This window comes from Piliocolobus tephrosceles, chromosome 19, assembly GCF_002776525.5.
Source record: "Piliocolobus tephrosceles isolate RC106 chromosome 19, ASM277652v3, whole genome shotgun sequence".
Lineage (NCBI taxonomy): Eukaryota > Metazoa > Chordata > Mammalia > Primates > Cercopithecidae > Piliocolobus > Piliocolobus tephrosceles.
In genome coordinates this window covers 4,853,617-4,870,981 of record NC_045452.1, presented here as the reverse complement: position 1 = coordinate 4,870,981, position 17,365 = coordinate 4,853,617, and the positions used below count along the sequence as shown (strand labels likewise).

Below are 17,365 nucleotides of genomic sequence, written 5' to 3'. Positions count from 1 at the left end.
CAGCCTGCTGCTGCCTGCCCACTCTCTTGTTCCCCTCTGGGTGATCTGTCTCGAAGAGTGGGAGAAAAGCTTTGTGGAGAAGGATGTTCAGCCCAGCATTCTTCATCAGAATCCTTAAGTCTCAGAGCCAGATGCTCACCAGTAGCCCACTTCATTGTGCAGTGAAGTGCTCTGTGGTCATTTTGAATAATGTTTTTGGTGATGCAGGAAAATACATGTACTGTATTTGCTGAGTTAAAAGTCAGGATTAAAATGACACACTTTCTGCTGTGGGTGATGGGGTAAGACTCTGAGGGAGTCACTACTATTACCCCTGACTCGGCTGCCCATTTCATCATCTGCTTGGCAGACACTTCTTCTCTGGCACCAGCTGCATCCTGATTTTTTTCTGGCTTTCTTCAAAAGCCCCCCATATCCCTTGCTCTCCTAGCCCATTACTTCTTGTTCCAGCCTCTCTCCTTTCCCCTCACCCTGGATCACTGGGAAGTTGGGCTTCCACAGCATTCTTGAAGGGGATTTCTCTCTGGCATAAACTCTCCAATGCATACTCAGGGCTAACTAGCCTGGATGTGGCACTAGGAACATGAGGGAGAACAAGACACTTTCCCTGCCCTCTTGGGAATCAGAGTCACCTTAGGGCTACACCAAGGGCAAAGGGATGTGGAGGCCAGGATTTGTGGTTTGTACCTGAAATACTACTTTTCTGGGCAGTCTGCAGGCAGGACTCAAGGGCCCGTGTCCCTGTCTGTCCTGACTCTCTCTGTCTGTGGGCTTCTCTTCTCCCCAGGGGCTTCAGGAGTTCGCTAAGATTTCATCTTGGCTCACAGGTCTTGAGCCTCCCAGGAGGCCAGGCTCTGCTCAAAGGCCTTGAGGTACAGGTGTGAGCCAGAGAGATACAGCCCTCCTGCTTGCCCCACCCATCTGCTCCACCCTGGGGAGCCCAGAGTCCAGGGGACTGTGGCAGGGCAGCTGTTCCTATCCAAGACTCAGGCCCTTGAAACTGGCTGCTGACGTTAGATGCTAGGGGCAACCCTGGGAAGCTAACCAGGCCAGGCCAAGCCCAAGAAGGCCCCTAGCAGACTCAGGCTAGTTTGGATTGGACCACCTGGGTGAGCTGGCGAGGAAAGAGACTGCTGTGTGAAGCAGATGACCACCTGCCCAGCTGCCTGCCTGCTCCCTTGTCAGGCCAGGTGCCCTGGGTCTCCCAGATGGCTGCTGGTACCTCACGGCCTGTTCCCTCCTCTGCACCTCTGTGCAGTGCCTAGGCAGCTCCTTTACAGCCATTCTGGATACTCCCAAGTATGCTTCTTCCCTCTTCTGCCCCCTTGCTTGAGCCTCACCTGGCATCCCAACTGGGCATGGCCCTGGGAATGACAGAATGGGACAGGGGGTTGCATCTGAATCCTGTGGGTGTGGCAGCAGGGGACAGCTGGAAAAGGCCAGCAGAGAGCTTGCTTAGAGGCCATTTCTTGCAACATTGCCCAAGGGACTTAATTATGACACTCTGAGGCACCCATGGTGCTGGTGGAAGACACTGGCCACCTGCCAGCCACCCTGTCCACAGGCAGGCATTCCAGTGACAGCCTGCCCCTGCGACAGACTTTTCCAAGTCTTAAGAGGCACCTTTTCAAAACTGAGGTGAACTGGCATCGCTGCATTCTCCATGCTTCCATTTCTACATCTGTAAAACAGGGAGGCTGCCAATTTCTTGTTCCTCTGAGTGTTAAGCAGGGGTGTAGGAAGAGACGTGAGGTGGGCGAGTCTGGCCCCTGAGTCCTGGTCCCACTTTGCGTCACTGGGCAGCCTTGGCAGGTCACCTGAACTCAGTTTCCCTCTCTGGAAAATGAGGGGTGAGTTGATTACGTACTCAGGCTGTCCTTCCGAATGTAGATGTAGGATGAATCTCTATGTCCCTACTCAGCCCACACCTGACCCTCATCCACTCTGTGACAAGCTGGTGCCTTGGTTCTGAGTACTGTTCTGACTGGCCTGCTCCTCTTCCTCACCCTTCTTTCTTGCCTTGGAATTTCCAGGGGCACTTGTTTTCCTGAAGAGCCTTTGCCTGTGCCCTTGAAGTGGAGGAAGCTCTAGAAGGATTCATGACTGAAAGTTGGGGTCCACAAAGGTGACAGATAGAGCTGGGAAGCCTCAGCTTAGGGAGCCTCAGAACAGCCTTGGGCTGTGCCACTAAAAATGGCCCAAGCAGTGACCCAGCAGCCAGCAGTGGGGTTTACTATGAGAACCAGAACTGTGTTTGAATCTGTGGCCTCAGGCTGTCAAGCTCAGGGTTGGCCCTGGCTGAGTGAAAGGCTGTGTCTGGCAGAAAAGAGAGCCCATGCCCCTCCAGGAGTAAGCTCCCCCAAGACCACAGTGTGCTGGAGACAGCATGAGCCATGAGCCATGGGCCTGGGCGTGGCCTTGGCCTGTTGGCTGGGAATAGCAGTGTTCTATACCTTCAGGGACACTTGTCACCTCTAAGTGGTGCCACCTGCCAAGATTGCACAGCCCTTCTGCCCCCAGGCACTTCACCCAGCTTCCCAGCCCCCTCATAAAATAACAGGGCAAGAGCACAGGCTGGCCCGGCAGCATCCCACCACCTCCACTTAACCAGCTCTCAGTTCCCCTGGGAAAGTCTTCATGGGTTCCCAAATCATAGCAGTCATGCCTTCCCTCTGTGGACCCCTAGGCTCACCCTACCATGGGACTCAGCATTTGAAGCTGTGTTTCCTCAAGAGCAGTGGGAAGACAACCAAGTCTTAAGGCCGTAGGCAGGGTTTGGTAACTTGTATCAGGCACTCAGCTTAGAGTCTGGGGCTCCATAAATTATTCAGATTGTTAAAATCTGTCTCTCTGACCTCATCTGCCAGTAAGGAGCCCAGAGCCATTCTGAAGAGTTGGGGCATTGACTGAGATGCTTGGAATGAGATGCTTGGCAAGGAGGGGAAGCCTCAGCACCATCTCAGTGTCTTTAAGTCCTCGGAGGCTACTGGTGTGCACCCCCAGCTGCCTTCAACTCTCTAAGCAAGGATTATTCCAGCCACTCTGGCCACCACGGAACCCAGCCCTGGTGACACCAGGGCCCAGGAATCAAGTGAGGCAAATCTGAAGACAACATGTGTGCCTGTGGAGCTGGGAGAGGCGAGGCAAGGGGTACGGCCAGAGCATTGGGACCCAGGGCTGAAGGAAAACTAGGAGAGAGCCAGAGGAGACCCTCTTCGTGGCACCCCAGCTTCTCTCAGCTGCTACTCGTGGCCCCTGCCCATCTGTGATCCTGCCTCTGCCTTTCCCTCAGATGCCATGGGGGTGTTGGCCTGGTGCTGGCTCCCTCCACCTGCCCTCAGCCAGAGCTCCTGGTCACTGCTGCCCATGCCCTTCTTTTCTGGCGCTGGCTTAGCTTTACCCGAGCTCACCCCTGGCACATTCTCCACACCATCCCTGAGGCCTGAACATGTGCCCCCTGGGCTGAATGCAGTGGGGCTTCTGCTGTTGCAGTTGGAACCTGGCCATCCCCCTTCCTCCTGTGTGGGCCATGGTGAGGAAAACCAGGTGAAGCAGGGGCCGTCCCTTGCACCTGTCCCACTCCAGGAGATCCTCAGCACCCTGGTTCTCTAGGAGCTTCATAGCCCTCCACAGGCCTGGTGTTAGAGGGACAGTGGAGGCAGAGGGCTGCTATGGCTACTGCCGCTCTGTGGGGAACCGCCATGGCCAGGTCATTCTGGGGCTGCCGGTATCATCCTTCTCACTGGGTCTCTTGCTGCAAACACAGAAGCCCAGCTCCACCTGGTGTAGGCAGAAAGCCAGTTGGCTTGCTCCCACCCTGCCGGCTCGTAACTCTGCCTGGTAGCTTCACTCTTCAGACCAGCTTTCTCTGGAGGCCAGCCTCATGGCCACAGGAGGTCCCCCCACCCTTTGGGATGTATGTCCATCTGCATACCGCCCCAGGCCACAGAGAAGAGAGGTTATTCCTAAAGGCTGTCATTAGGAGGGGAAGCCTGACTGGGATCCTGGCTGAATTCCCATGGCTGGTGGGTGGGTCTCAGGCCTGGCTGAGCAGGCAAGGGGGCCAATCCTGGGGGCAGGGAAAGGACAAGCCCACAACACTATTCTGGGAATAGTGCCCAGTGCAAGGTAGATAAAGATAGGAGTCCCCATACTGGGGCATGTGAGTGAAGATACGGTGAAGAGATGAACAAGGGCACACTAGCTGGCCTGACCCTGCCCGGGAAACATGCCCTTCAGCGCACTGTTACCAGAAAAAGGCCAAGCAAGATGCCAAAATGAAACCAGAGCACATGCAAATGTAAAATGCTGCCTTTCAAGCCTCTTAGGGCTGACTGGGGAAGTTTTGAGAATCACGATAGTGTGGGGGTGGCCAAGCGAGCGGCAGCGTCTATAGTTCCCTCTGGTTTTCCATGGACTCACTGCCTGATTTGTTTGGTCTTCCATCCTTTCTGAAATGAGCGGTGTTATGTTACGAAAGGAAGTGGAAGGGAGATAGGGATCCAAACTGTGCTGGCGTGTGTGATGCAAACTAGACCCGTCCTCACGGGTGTGTCTATTGGTGTCTGGGTGCCCTGGGAGGTGCAGGGATGGGAGGGTCTTCAGCGGGACATACTGCTGCAGCAAATGGAGACCCAGGAGACAATGTCTGCCCACTCTGGCGCGCCCACTGTAGACAGACTCTGTCTGTTGGAAAGCAGATGTCTTTTCATAAGCTGCTTCAGGATCCACGTCTGCATGGTAGGAAGATGCAGCGTTGATATTTGCTGCCCTGGGTGTGGATAGCCTCAGTACCCTGGTTTTGTCCTTTTCAGGCACTGCCAGGAGGTAGAAGGTGGCTGCCAGCCTCCACACAGTCCCCCAGCCTCCGGGTTGAACCCTCCATGTCACAACAGGAGCCAGTGTAGAGGCCACAGGGGCTCAAGGCTGCGAGTTTTAAGCTCCTTTCAGGCCTTTAACAGCTCAGGGCTGGCAGTGCCCTGGCTTCCCTTCCAGGGCTGCTAGAGCAGGGTGGGCCCACACGTGTACAGATACTGTGGACAATCAGCAAGGACCCACAGGGACAGGGCCCTGAGAGGGGCACCAACTAGACATCCTGCAGAGGTCCCTGTAGCTGGGGGTCCAGGTCCCCAGAATCCTGACTGCAGCATGATGTGGGCCAGGCCCCATGCCAGGGAGAAAGCGATGTCACTCATAACCTTGGTCCCTTATGGGCAGCCGTTCCTTCAGCATGTTGGCTGCAGGGACCCATCTGGGAGCCAGTTTACTTATTCCAGGCCCCTGAGGTCTCACCCCAGAGATAGGCCTCCTTAATGCCTGTTTCCTCATCACTCACTTCCTCCATCATCTGCACTTTCCCTATATCCTGCCTGGACCCCGAGTAGGTGTCAGATGCTATGCTGGTCACTAGGACACAGCAGCAAACCAGACCCTGGAGCTAGTGATAGGTAGGGGATGCCCAGTGCCACAGCAGGTAGAGCAAGGGCCAAGGGAGATGATGCGAGGGGGTCCCCAAAGTCAACTTTGTCCTGGTTAAGCCTTCACAGAGGAGTGGGGCAGGATGGCAAGAAGTGGGAAGAGGGAGGGGGACCCCAGGCATCCCAGGAGCTGCAGATGATTCTCTGGGCACTGCTGAAGGGAGTGGGTGAGGGAGGAACTTTGCCAGAGCTTCCCTGCAGCCCGCTTTGACTCAGCAGTTCCACCTCTAACAAGTGGTCTGGTGGCTGGGTAAGCTCCTGTGCAGGGAGGTGTACACGCTGGGCCTCTCACTGTCTGTCCGTATGTTTGAACAGGCTCCAGCTGAGTGCGTCCCGTAGGGGAGAGGTCCAGCAAACATATGCGATGCAGCCATACAAAAGAGGAGGCTGCAGAGCAGTGGGTCTATCGATCATTTGCTGCCACTCATGAGGAGGAAGGGGGTGGGGATGCACTTCTGTCCTCCTTGGGACAGTGAGAGGGGTCCAAGAAGCCCCTGGCTGGGCAGTGTCTCCTTTGGCACTGTGGAGACACCAGACAGGGTGCCTCTTTGTGGGGAACCGCCCCCCTGGGGCAACCACCCGCCTCACACACCTGTGCCGTCCACCCTACAGGGCATCTGGCGGATCCCCGTGGACGAGATTGACCGGCCAGGCAGCTTTGCCTGGCACATGAACCGCTCCATCGTGCTGCTGCTCAAGGTGCTGGCCCAGCTGCGGGACCACAGCACCCTGCTGAAGGTGTCCTCCATGCTTCAGCGAACCCCAGACCAGGGCAAGTAAGTGCAGCCACCCTGGACATAGCCTGGCATGCTGTGTGGGTCAGGGGCACACCCGCCCCAGGCAGCTTCTCCACGCTCTGGCCCAGCTGTGAGGACCACTGGCTGGGAGCCTGGACCAGCTCTTCATTCTCCTTGGGGGCCTCTCTGTCCCAGTGACTAGAACCTAAGCAACACTTCCTGTCCCCAGGCACCCTGGGGCAGACACAGGCTGTCCCCACTGATCCTGGTTGCACGTTGAGCCTCTGGACTACCCAGCCTTTCCTTTCCTCCTGCTTCCCTCAACTCAGGGCTCTCAGGGTGCTGTCAGGTTGTAGGGAAAACAGATGTTCAGAAGATAGCTATGGTTCCCCAGACAAAGGCCAGTAACAGTGGGGTGAGCGATAGGGGTGCCTGGGCCTCAGTGGTAAACAGGAAGCTCTCTGCCAGAGAGGGCAGGACAGACAACAGAACCATCTGTTACAGCTGCCATTTGTGGGGGATGTTGGGGGGATCCTGGAAGAGATGCAGCTCAGATGCAGATGGGCCTGGCCTGGAGGCCTCATGCCGTTGGCTGGGCTGGGCCTCCTCCCATGCCTGTACTGTCTCACCCTCTGGCTGTCTCACCTCCATTTGCCAGGCAATGTGCCAGGAGTTCAGGGGCCTCCAGCTGGGGCCTGGGACACCCTGGAGCCAGACCTGAGGGAGCAGCTATAGGCCCTCCCTAGCTGTCACTGAGCACAGCACACAGGGTGGGCTCACTGCAGAGGGTCCAAGGGCAACAGGCTGGAGCCAGGTCAGAGGCCTACCAGCTCTGTGGATAGAAGGAGCTCAGGGGAAGCTTCTAGGGGAGCAGCCCCAACAGGTGGTTAATTGGGACACTGAGGAACCAACAGGCATCCTCAAGGCAGGGATGAGCAGTGACCACCATCCAGCAGTGCTATATGGTGTCAGATGCCCTCCCATCCTCTCTGACTACCCCTGTATGACCGCAGGAAGTATCTTCGAGATGCTGACCGCCAGGTCCTGGCGCAGCGGGCCTTCATCCTCACTGTGAAGGTGCTGGAAGACACACTGAGCGAGCTCGCAGAGGTATGCCACCTGTGTCCCCCTCTCCTTCACAGCCCATGAACACACTTCCAAGCCCTTCCCAGGCGGTAGGCCCGATCCCACCATTTGCACACCCCGAGGCAGGATGTGCCTAAGGGTCCCCATCTGTGGGGTAGCTCCATCCCGCCTTTGCCTAGGCAGGGAAGGTCAGCTGTGGTAATGAGTGCACGTGAATTCAGTGAGTCATGGATGCACTTGGTGATTAGTGAGCGCTGTAGTGACTCCACGAAACTGAGCTCCCCAAGGGCGTGCACCACCCAGGGTGGGGTCCCAAGACCTCTTCCTGGCAGGCTGACCAAGGCCTGTGAGAACACCGTGTGTGTGCTTGGTGCCTTTTCAGCCTCGAGGCTGATGTAGCAGTGCCTCCTTCTCACAGCTGAGCACCTGAAGGAGGCCAGGGAGGTTAAGCAGCCAGCCTAGCAGGTGGGGCTGTTGGGAGTTGAGCCAGGACTGCCTCCAGAGCTTATGCCTGGTAGGGCTGGCTGTGGCTTGGTGCAGGGGATCAGCCTGAGCCTGTTGGGGAGGAATCCTTGCCAGCCCCCAACCCCAGGCCTCATGCTTTAGGGGCCAGGAAGACTTGGCTCTGCAGCAAACACACTTGGTGGACCTGGGCAAGTCCCATCCCATAAAATGCCCAGTGCTGCCCAGAGGTCACATCATGGAGTCAAAGGAGAGCTGGGCAATGCTGCCCCAACTGAACCCAGGCCTGTTATTCAGGAGCAATGCCACCTCCAGAGTCCCGTCAGCCCCTTGCTACCTGGGAGAGTGTGGTAGGGCAGCCAGAGGTGCAGAGGAGGGAAGGCCTTTCTCAGGCAGGTCTCTGTGCCCAGTATCCTTCTCTGATAATTGAGACACAGCCCTGGCCAGCTGGCGGATGTCCAGAGCCAGACAGATGTCAGGTGGGAGAGGCCCAGGTTGGGCTCACCAGCCCCCAGAGGTGATTCATTGCAGTGGAGACACCAACAACACAGCATCTTACCTTTGGTTTCTTTGTAGGGGTCAGAACGCCCAGGGTCCAAGGTCTGTGGCCTCCCCGGAGCCAGGATGACCACCGATGTCTCACACAAGGCCAGTCCTGAGGATGGCCAGGAGGGCCTCCCTCAGCCGAAGAAGCCCCCTCTGGCTGATGGCTCAGGGCCAGGGCCCGAGCCAGGGGGCAAAGTGGGCCTCCTCAACCACCGGCCTGTGGCCATGGATGCAGGAGACAGTGCAGACCAAAGCGGGGAGTGGAAGGACAAGGAGACCCCCCGGGCAGGGCCCACTGAACCCATGGACACGAGTGAGGCCACTATTCGCCACTCAGACTTGGAGCGGACACCACCCCTGCTGCCAGGTCGTCCCCCAAGGGACCGGGGCCCCGAAAGCCGGCCCACTGAGCTGTCCCTGGAGGAGCTGAGCATCAGTGCCCGGCAGCAGCCCACTCCACTCACCCCAGCCCAGCCAGCCTCTGCCCCTGCCACCACCATAGGGACCAGGGCAGGAGGCCACCCCGAGGAGCCGCTCCCCCGGCTCAGCCGCAAGAGAAAGCTCCTGGAGGACACGGAGTCAGGCAAGACACTTCTACTGGACGCCTACCGTGTGTGGCAGCAGGGCCAGAAGGGCGTGGCCTACGACCTTGGCCGTGTGGAGAGGATCATGTCGGAGACCTACATGCTCATCAAGCAGGTGGGTGGTGGGCAGAGGCCTGGGGACACTTGTGTGCTGGTAGCATCCCCACTCTTGCCTTTCTATTCTCAAGGAGGGTCTCCCGGGCCTCCCCTTGGGCTGGGTTTTAGGTGTTCTTCCCACCCCATTCCACACTGTTCACATTCTGCAGTGAGCTTTAAAAAGTTGATACTCAGCCTGGAAGGAAGTGAGAGCCTATCACAGAAACCTTATCACAACCAGCGCAGGGAGTCTGGACCGCTGCTCCCACCGCTGTGCCGGGCTTCTGGGCACATCTTAGGGCATTTCCTTCAAGACTTCTGTGGCTGTCATCTAAAGATGGCTGCAGTGACCAGAGATCCCCTTCTCAGTTTGCCTTCTTTTTTAAAACATTTTATTTTAATGTATCAAGCACTTTCCTTTTTCTCCGTTTAAAATTATTCCCATAGGAAGAATCTCCAAAACTTTAGTGACTGGCTCAGATGGGATGACCATCCCTGACATACAGTATTCCCTCTAATCATGTCAGTTTGCAATGCAACCCACCCCCAACTGCCCCATATCGTATGGACCTTGGGCACTGAATCTCCAGACACACTTGACACAGCATGGGGCGATCTCCATCAGGCCTGGGATTCTAAAAGGCTTCTCCCACTCTAATCACGGCCCTCCATCCTGCCCACTTATGGGGCAGGTTTTAGCTCAGAAGACTCCCCTCATCCCCTAGCAGCTGAGCCTCAGCTCAATTTGAAGGGTTGGTTGGAGCCCTGAGTCTGCCTGCCAGCTTCAGCTTGTGAGGATGTAAGTAACTCAGCCATAGAAATGAACTTGGTAGAGCCAGATGGGCTCAAAGGAATGGCTGGGTCTAGTCCTGGCACCAGAACCTGGTGCTGTGGCACCTGAACAGGCACCCCCACCTGGAAGATGGATGGGCACCTGCCCCTGCTACCCATGAAGAGCTGGGAGGTAGGGGTCTGGGTGTGGACAGTAGTGGGGACAACTGGCTCTTCAGTAGAGTCTCGGGTGGTGGGGGGTACCCGAGCCACAGGGCATGCCCCCTACCTAGGCTGGTCCATGCTACATACACAGACAGGGCTGGGGGAGGCTAACCACAATGGCCTGGGCCCCCTGACCTCCGGCATCTCGCTGTTAAGGTGGATGAGGAGGCTGCGCTGGAGCAGGCTGTGAAGTTCTGCCAGGTCCATCTTGGGGCTGCCGCCCAGAGACAGGTAAGCCCAATTTAGCCTGTGCCAGCCTCATCTTGCGGAGCCTGCTCCATGTCAAGGCCCTAGGATGCAGGCTGAGAAACAGGTCCACTTTTGGGACTGTTATTGTGGTGGTCAGCTTGGGCCAAGGGGAGATGAGCAGGGGTCAGCTGAGCCTCCAGCCCATGGCCGTGGTGGGCAGGAACTTGACAGGGCCCAGACCCCAGTTCAGACATGCCGAGGGGTCCCCTCACCTCAGCCACCTTTTCTCTAACAAGGAGGATGACCCCTAGCCAGCTGACCTCACCTGGGAAGGTCATTCCTTCTGGGACAGAAGTAGAAGAAACAGTGTTAGAGCCAGGCTGATTAGGAGCCAGGTGGCTGGGTAAAGGTGGAGATGCAGCCTATACAGGGACCCCCCCTCCACGAGGGGTGGGCATGTAGGGAGCAAGGTGTCCTAAGAGAGGGTAGGCAGGAGTCCTGAAGTTTATTAAGCAGGGAGAAAGCAAGGCAGCAACGCTCCTGAGTGGGGAAGAAGGGGTTGGTTCAGGGGCCAGGCCAGGGCTGGAGCAGGGTCCAAGATATGGCAGAGAGTAGGGAGTGGGGGAGGCCCCTCCTGGGAGGACCCCAAGCCAGAGTTGAGATTGGGTTTGTGTTGAGTCTGAGACTCTTTTAAGAGAGAGAGGCCAAGTGGTCAGGAAGGTCAGGGGCCCCCACCTGGAGGGGCAGTCCAGGCCAGAGACCTGGGGTAAGTGCCCCTGAAGCCATCGGAGGCCAGGAGAGGGCACAGGCGGGGCCAAGGACCTTGGCCAGGTCACAGGCACAGAGAAGAGACTTGGGCAGGACAGGGAAGTAGCCAGGAAGGAGAGTGTTCCCAGGGGCCAGCTGGTCAGCAATGCCAGGGCAGTGAGGATGGGGGCCTGATGGATATGGGAACCCAGGGGCCAGGGCTGTTTTTGAGAAGTGATGAGGCTGGAAAGGGCTTGAGCAGGAGCGGGTAAGGGGCTGGGTCTGGAGGAGAGAAGTCTCCATGGGAGAAGTCCAGCTTGAAGCCAGTGGGCAGGGTCTGGCTCTGAGTTGGGGTGGGGTCTCCATGACCGAAGAAGTGGGAGGGATGGGATCAGATCTCAGTGAGATGATGAGGCAGGGAGGGGCAGACATGGCAGACAGAGAGAGCAGGTGTGCTCTGTCTAAAACATAAGCCTCCAAGCCAGAGGGTTGGTGGCATGCCATTTGAGTAGGTGCAGCCTCTTGTCCCCAGGGGTGGCCCGATGCCCCGGGTAGCGTCGCCCCAGGTCCCTTTGTTCCAGGTCCCCTAGCAGAGGGCTGATAGCTGCCTTTGGGGTCCAGACGGGCTTCCTCTCAGTGGAATGGGGCCTCAGGCCCCCACCACCTGCCTGGGCTGTTATGTCAGCGGAAGCCTGGGAGGTTCAGCTTTGACCAAGCAGGCTGTGGGCCAGACAGGGCATGCTGTGGGGAGTAGGTGGGCCTGGTCCCCAGCTAAGGGCCAGAGTCCTTGGCAGGGAGTGCCCCAACCCCCAGCAGTCCCCACCATTTCATTGTCCAGCTGGGCAGAGTGCATAGCACAGCTGCCTGGGTCCCAGTGCTGGGCGCAGGCCCAGGCCCAGGTCCACCAGGGTGCCATGCCTCCTCCACTGGCCCAAGTGAAGCAGGTGGACATGTGAGTGGTGACCACTCAGGAGACAGGAGTGCTGTTTCTGCTTTTGATGTTTTTAAAAGATAGACCCACACAGGAAACCCCCCCACAACCCCACACCATAGTGTGAGAAGAAAGGGTTGCTGAGCTGGCAGGAGTCAGGGCAGGGCCAGACCCCATTTTGCCAAGGACATGCATATCAGGGCACCTGAGGGCTGAGTGGGCAGAAGTTTCCGTCAGAGACCTTGGAAGACACAGCCTGGGTTATGGGGGTGGCCAGAGCAAGGGGACCCAGGTCCTTACCTTTCAGGTTACCTGCTGCTGGGTGACGCCAGGCCAGGCCCCAGCAGTCCCCTCCCAGGGTGTGGAGGAGAGTGGTGGGGAGGAGGCCCTAATGACCCTCAGACCTACCTGCCTGCTTCCCAGACCCTGGTGGTGCGGTGGGGGTGCCTTGGTGTCTGCCGTGGGCCCTCTCATTGCATTTCCTACCCAGGATTCTTACCCTCGTCCCAGAGAAGATGGCACTGTGGGGGCTTGCTGCCATCCTCTGGTCCTCTCCTCCCTCAAGCCCAATTTTGGAGGCTCATTTCCTGCCATCAGAGCCCACAGCTGCCACTCCTCAGGGAGTGTCCATTTTGCTCACGGCATGTCCTGGTTGCCATGGCAGCCCTGAACCCGCCTGGAGGGCACTGTGAAATAATTAGAGGCTCAGAGTCCACGGCTGAGGCCCGCTCCTGAGCGAGGACAGGGACACTGCACTCACCTTTCTCCAGCGTGTCTGCTCATGCTGCCAGCTAGGCTGCTACAACACCACTGGCACCGCCACAGGCCCTCGGGGCCAGAGAGACAGGTCTGTCCTCCTGCCCCGCCCTCCCACAGGACCAGGCTGGGCCCCAGAGCACTGGCCTGGGGCACATCCCAGACACTCAGTATGTAGCAGAGTCCACAGGGGCCCGTCCTGAACCATATGGAATTGGGGAACAGGGCATTTTAGTAAAACCAATGTCAGAAGAGACGGGATCATCGGTGGTAGCAGACTGCCCGCCCCCATGCACTGAGGTATCCACCTGCAGGCGTGTGACTCTCCCACACTCGAGGGGGTGGGGGTGCTGCCAGCCAGCCCCATGTGAGCCAGCTCCCACAGTACAGTTGGCCTGGTGCTGGGGAGGGCTGAAGGATGGGCCCAGCCCCTCTGCTCAGCTGTGAGAGGCTGCCTCAGGGCTACCTCACGTCACCTCAAGACATGCTATCAGGGCACTGGAGCCTTCACACCTGTCCCAGAAGGGCTGGCTGGGAGTGGAAGCAAAAGTAGCCCTGTGAAAAGAGCCCCAAAAGGGCCTCATGGAAGAGGGAACTGTGTGGTTGAAGACTCGGAGGGCCCTAGGGCCTGGCTCACCTGGAAATCGAAGGCCCATGGTGGAAGCAGCTGCCAAGGCCAGGCTGCAAGGGAGAGGCCAAGCTGGGGGCAGCACTGGGTGCCGTGGCAGTAGGTCACAGTGGGCTGTGGTATCAAGCCCAGGAAGGAAACTCTTGCAGCATCCTACTAGCTCCCTCAGGACTCTCCAATGAGTGGCCCTTAGGAAGTCACCCTCCAAGACTGACCACCTGTTCCTGTATTCCCTGGGTTGGGAGCTGCTTCTGTGCCTAGGGTCCTGCTGGACATAATCCTCCCAGACTGGCACCCTATGATGTGAGGGCAAGGCCAGCTGGAGGTCCTTCCACTGAGTCCCCACCAGTATGGCCTGGACATCCTCCCAGGGAGGGCTTCTGGGTCCCCAGCTGTGTCCTAGCATCAGCAGGATCCTGATGGGGTGCCTCTCTGATGGACCTTGTTGGCAGCATTGTGGGGGCTCAGTGGTGTCATATGGGCAGTGCTGGCAGCCCCAGGCACACAGGGTGTCCTGTGGGACAGCACTGGTGGGCTGGCGGGCAGAGCAGCGTGGGCGCAGGGCTGCCTTGCCAGCCTTTCTCACCTCTCATTTGTCCTCACAGGCCTCGGGGGATACCCCCACCACTCCAAAGCACCCGAAAGACAGCCGAGAGAATTTCTTTCCTGTGACAGTGGCACCCACAGCCCCTGACCCTGTACCAGCTGACTCTGCCCAGCGGCCCAGTGATGCTCACACCAAGCCTCGCCCTGCACTAGCTGCTGCCACAACTGTTATCACCTGCCCTCCCTCAGCATCAGCTTCCACCCTGGACCCGTCCAAGGACCTCAGGCCACACAGGCCTGAAGCTACCCCCAGCATGGTCTCTCTGGGCCCAGGTGAGTCCCATCCCAGTCCAGAGCTGGGCCCATGCCACTGCCACCATCAAGTCCTCCCTGCATGGAGAGTGTGAGTGTGGGTAAGGGAGACAAGCAGTGCCCACCTGCCCAGTCGATCCCACGGGGTGGCAGGGCAGATGGCCGCGGGTCCACTCACCAGTCACTGGCAGCCTCTGTGGCCCTGGTCAGCACATCGTACATCTACCACTCTTAACCTAACCTGGGTGCCTCAGTCTCCCTGTCTGTGAAAGGGGGTGGTGAGGAGGGAGGAAGCAAGCACCATCACGGACGTGTTTGCTGCTGTCATGGTTTCCTCCCCACAAAGGCTTACAGTAAGTAGGAAGGACGGCTTGGTCAGGTAAGAAAAAGGGATACTAGCCCACACCAGGCCTCTCTCGGGGCACTGGTAGGGGTCCTGACCTTCAGCATGCTGCAAGGCCACTGGTATCTGGCCTCAGATACCTGTAAACAGTTCCTGGATATCAGGCCCTACTGCGTGCAGGGCCAGCAGATCTGCTCAAACCCCATCTTGCCTCATGGGCAAGACAGAAGGCAGCCAGGATGAGGGCAGGGACAGGTCAGGGGGCTTGTGAAGGAAAACAGAGAGGACAAAGGTGCAGGCAGTAGAGGGCCCTGCTGACCTCGTCAGTGAAAGCTCCTGTTCCTTCTAAAACCCAGGATCCATCGGAATGGCAGCCTGCAGGGCAAATGCAGAGCAGACAGCTAGGCCACAGATCTTCCTGCGGGGAGGGGATGTAGAGGCAGCACTGCTACAGCCAGTGAGAGGGGAGTAGACAAGGCACCATCCCCCTCGCTGGTCCTGACACCAGCAGCTCTGGCAGCTGCAATTCTGCCAGACTGGGTTCAGCTCAGTCCTGGGCCAGGTTCCATCTGCCACCCAGGGCAGGGGACCCTTCGCTGATGGTTCCCAGGACTCTATGACCACGTGGCCAGGCTCTGAAGACCCTATAATAGGACAGGGAAGTTCCCTAACTAATTCATCTCCCCAGCTGGTGGGGCCCCAGGAGAGACCAGCCTGGTCAGAGGGTTCCGTGTGCCCCTGGGGACATCCAGCGATGGACCAGTTTCCGCAACCCTCCCTTTCAGGCCCTGGCCTGCTTCTCCCTCCCTGCCTCAGGGACCCAGCCTGTTTCCTTGCCCCAGACCCGGCACTGGCCCATAGACTGTGTCACCCCCGGAGGCTCACCGGTCTTCCCAGTTGAATTTCCCGCCCATCTGAACAATGAGACAGCGACTGCAGAAGTGCCCAGCAGAAGGCAGGCCCGAGAGCCCCCACAGACTGTGGGCCTGAGTGGAGGTTGGGTTGAGAAGTCCTTCTCAGCTCTTTCCCATGGTGGTTCAACCAGCAGGTGCTGATGTTTTCACCTGGTGCCATCCACACTGCTTTGAGGATTGTGAACCTGTAGGCATCCTCTAGCCCAGTCAGCCTCGGTTGCACTGGCTGTGGCCCTGTGGGACAAAGAATTACTTCCCTTTGGGTCAGAACCTGTGGCCGTTTGTTCCCAGAGGAGGCTGTGAGGGCTTCAGGACAAAAAGCAGTAAAAGAACTAGTGCTAGCTGGGCGTGTTGGCTCACACCTGTAATCCCAGCACTGTGGGAGGCCGAGGTGGGTGGGTCATGAGGTCAAGAGATGGAAACTATCCTGGCCAACATGGTGAAACCCCATCTCTACTCAAAATACAAAAATTAGCTGGGTGTGGTGGTGGGTGCCTGTAATCCCACCTACTCGGGAGGCTGAAGCAGAATTGCTTGAAGCTGGGAGGTGGAGGTTGTAATGAGCCGACATCACGCTACTGCACTCCAGCCTGGGCAACAGAGCAAGACTCCATCTCAAAAAAAAGAACTGTAGTGGTTCTACCACCATGTGACCTTGGCCATCCCTTTTCTTCTTTCTGCCTCAGTTTCCTGCATAAAATGGATAAGATGAAGATAATGGCACTGCAGGATTTGGAATGGTGCTTGGTATTAAGCAGAGACCTGGCATGGGTTTTTTGTTTTTTTTTTTTTAGTGGAGACAGAGGTTTCCCCATGTTGGCCAGGCTGGTCTCGAACTCCTGACCTCAGGTGATCCACCTGCCTCGGCCTCCCGTGCTGGGATTACAGGAATGAGCCACCATGCCCAGCCTGTTTGTTTTGAAACAGGGTCTCACTCTGTTGCCCAGGCTGGAGTGCAGCAGTGTGATCATGGCTCACTGCAGCCTCAATCTCCCTGGGCTCAGGTGATCCTCCCACCTCAGCCTCCCAGGTAGCTGAGACTACAAGCACAGGCCACTACGCCTGGCTAATTTTTGTATTTTTTGTAGAGATGGGGTTTCACCGTGTTGCCCAAGCTGATCTTAAACTCCTGGGCTCAGGAGATCCACTTGCCTCAGCCTCCAAAAGTGCTGGGATTACACGTGTGAACCACCACGCCCCGCCTGGTGATGGTGATTTCAAGGTGCGGGGGTGATGGGAGCCCGGTGCCGTAATCAGTTGGTCAGTGTCGGTAGCTGACTCACTCCCATGAAGACCCAGCTCCTGTCCCTCTGTCTCGGGCTGTCTTGCCTTGTACCCGTCTCATGCTCTCATCTTGTCATTTTTGACGGTCAGGAATTTACAATGGCTTAGTGGGGTGGAGTTGGCTCAGGGTCTCCCACGTGGTTGCAGTCAAGCTATCATCAGTGCATCTGAGCTCTCTTGGGGTGTTGGCAGCCTCAGGTCCTCACTGGTTATTGGCCAGAGGCCTGGGCTCCTCCCGTGGGCCTGTCTATAAACAGCTGAGTGTCCCTGTGTTGTGATGACTGGTTCTCCCCAGAGCCATTGACCCCACGGAGAGAACACAGAGGAAGCCTCGGTGTCTTTTATAACCTAATCTCAGGAGCTACTGAGATCGCTGTAGGCCACACACACCTCCCCGGGGTGTGGGAGGGCCCGGTGGATGCCAGGGCCGGGGGTAGTGGGGTAGCGGGCTGGAGGCTGCCTGCTTTCCCTCTGCCTGCCTGTCCCACCCCCAAGCAGGCCAAAGCTGTAATTCACGTCCTTCTCTCCTCTAACAGTTAGATCTAAGAAAGAGGATCTGTTTCCTAGCGTACCTTCCTCAGCCTGGAGAGTTGATCCTTTTCTATTCCCATTCCCAAAACCAAATTAAATGGCGTTTTGCCAGGATGAAACTCTTGAATGACACTGGGGGCAGGGAGCAGCCCTCAGCTGAGAATGTGCCAGTGTAGGCCTGGCCTCTTCCTAATGGCCCG

At 57.6% G+C, this 17,365-nt stretch overlaps 1 protein-coding gene across 8 annotated transcripts in view; it reads left to right on the top strand.

Annotated features, from left to right (window-relative positions):
- The window catches only part of CABIN1 (calcineurin binding protein 1), a 170,680-nt gene that overhangs the window by 148,265 nt on the left and 5,050 nt on the right, over positions 1-17,365 (top strand). For all 8 annotated transcript variants that reach the window (XM_026448420.1, XM_026448423.1, XM_026448421.1 and 5 more), the window contains 5 exons: positions 6,090-6,253; positions 7,228-7,324; positions 8,339-9,007; positions 10,141-10,215; positions 13,841-14,114. In XM_026448420.1, the coding sequence (XP_026304205.1) occupies positions 6,090-6,253; positions 7,228-7,324; positions 8,339-9,007; positions 10,141-10,215; positions 13,841-14,114 (1,279 nt within the window). The remainder of the gene's footprint in view (positions 1-6,089; positions 6,254-7,227; positions 7,325-8,338; positions 9,008-10,140; positions 10,216-13,840; positions 14,115-17,365) is intronic.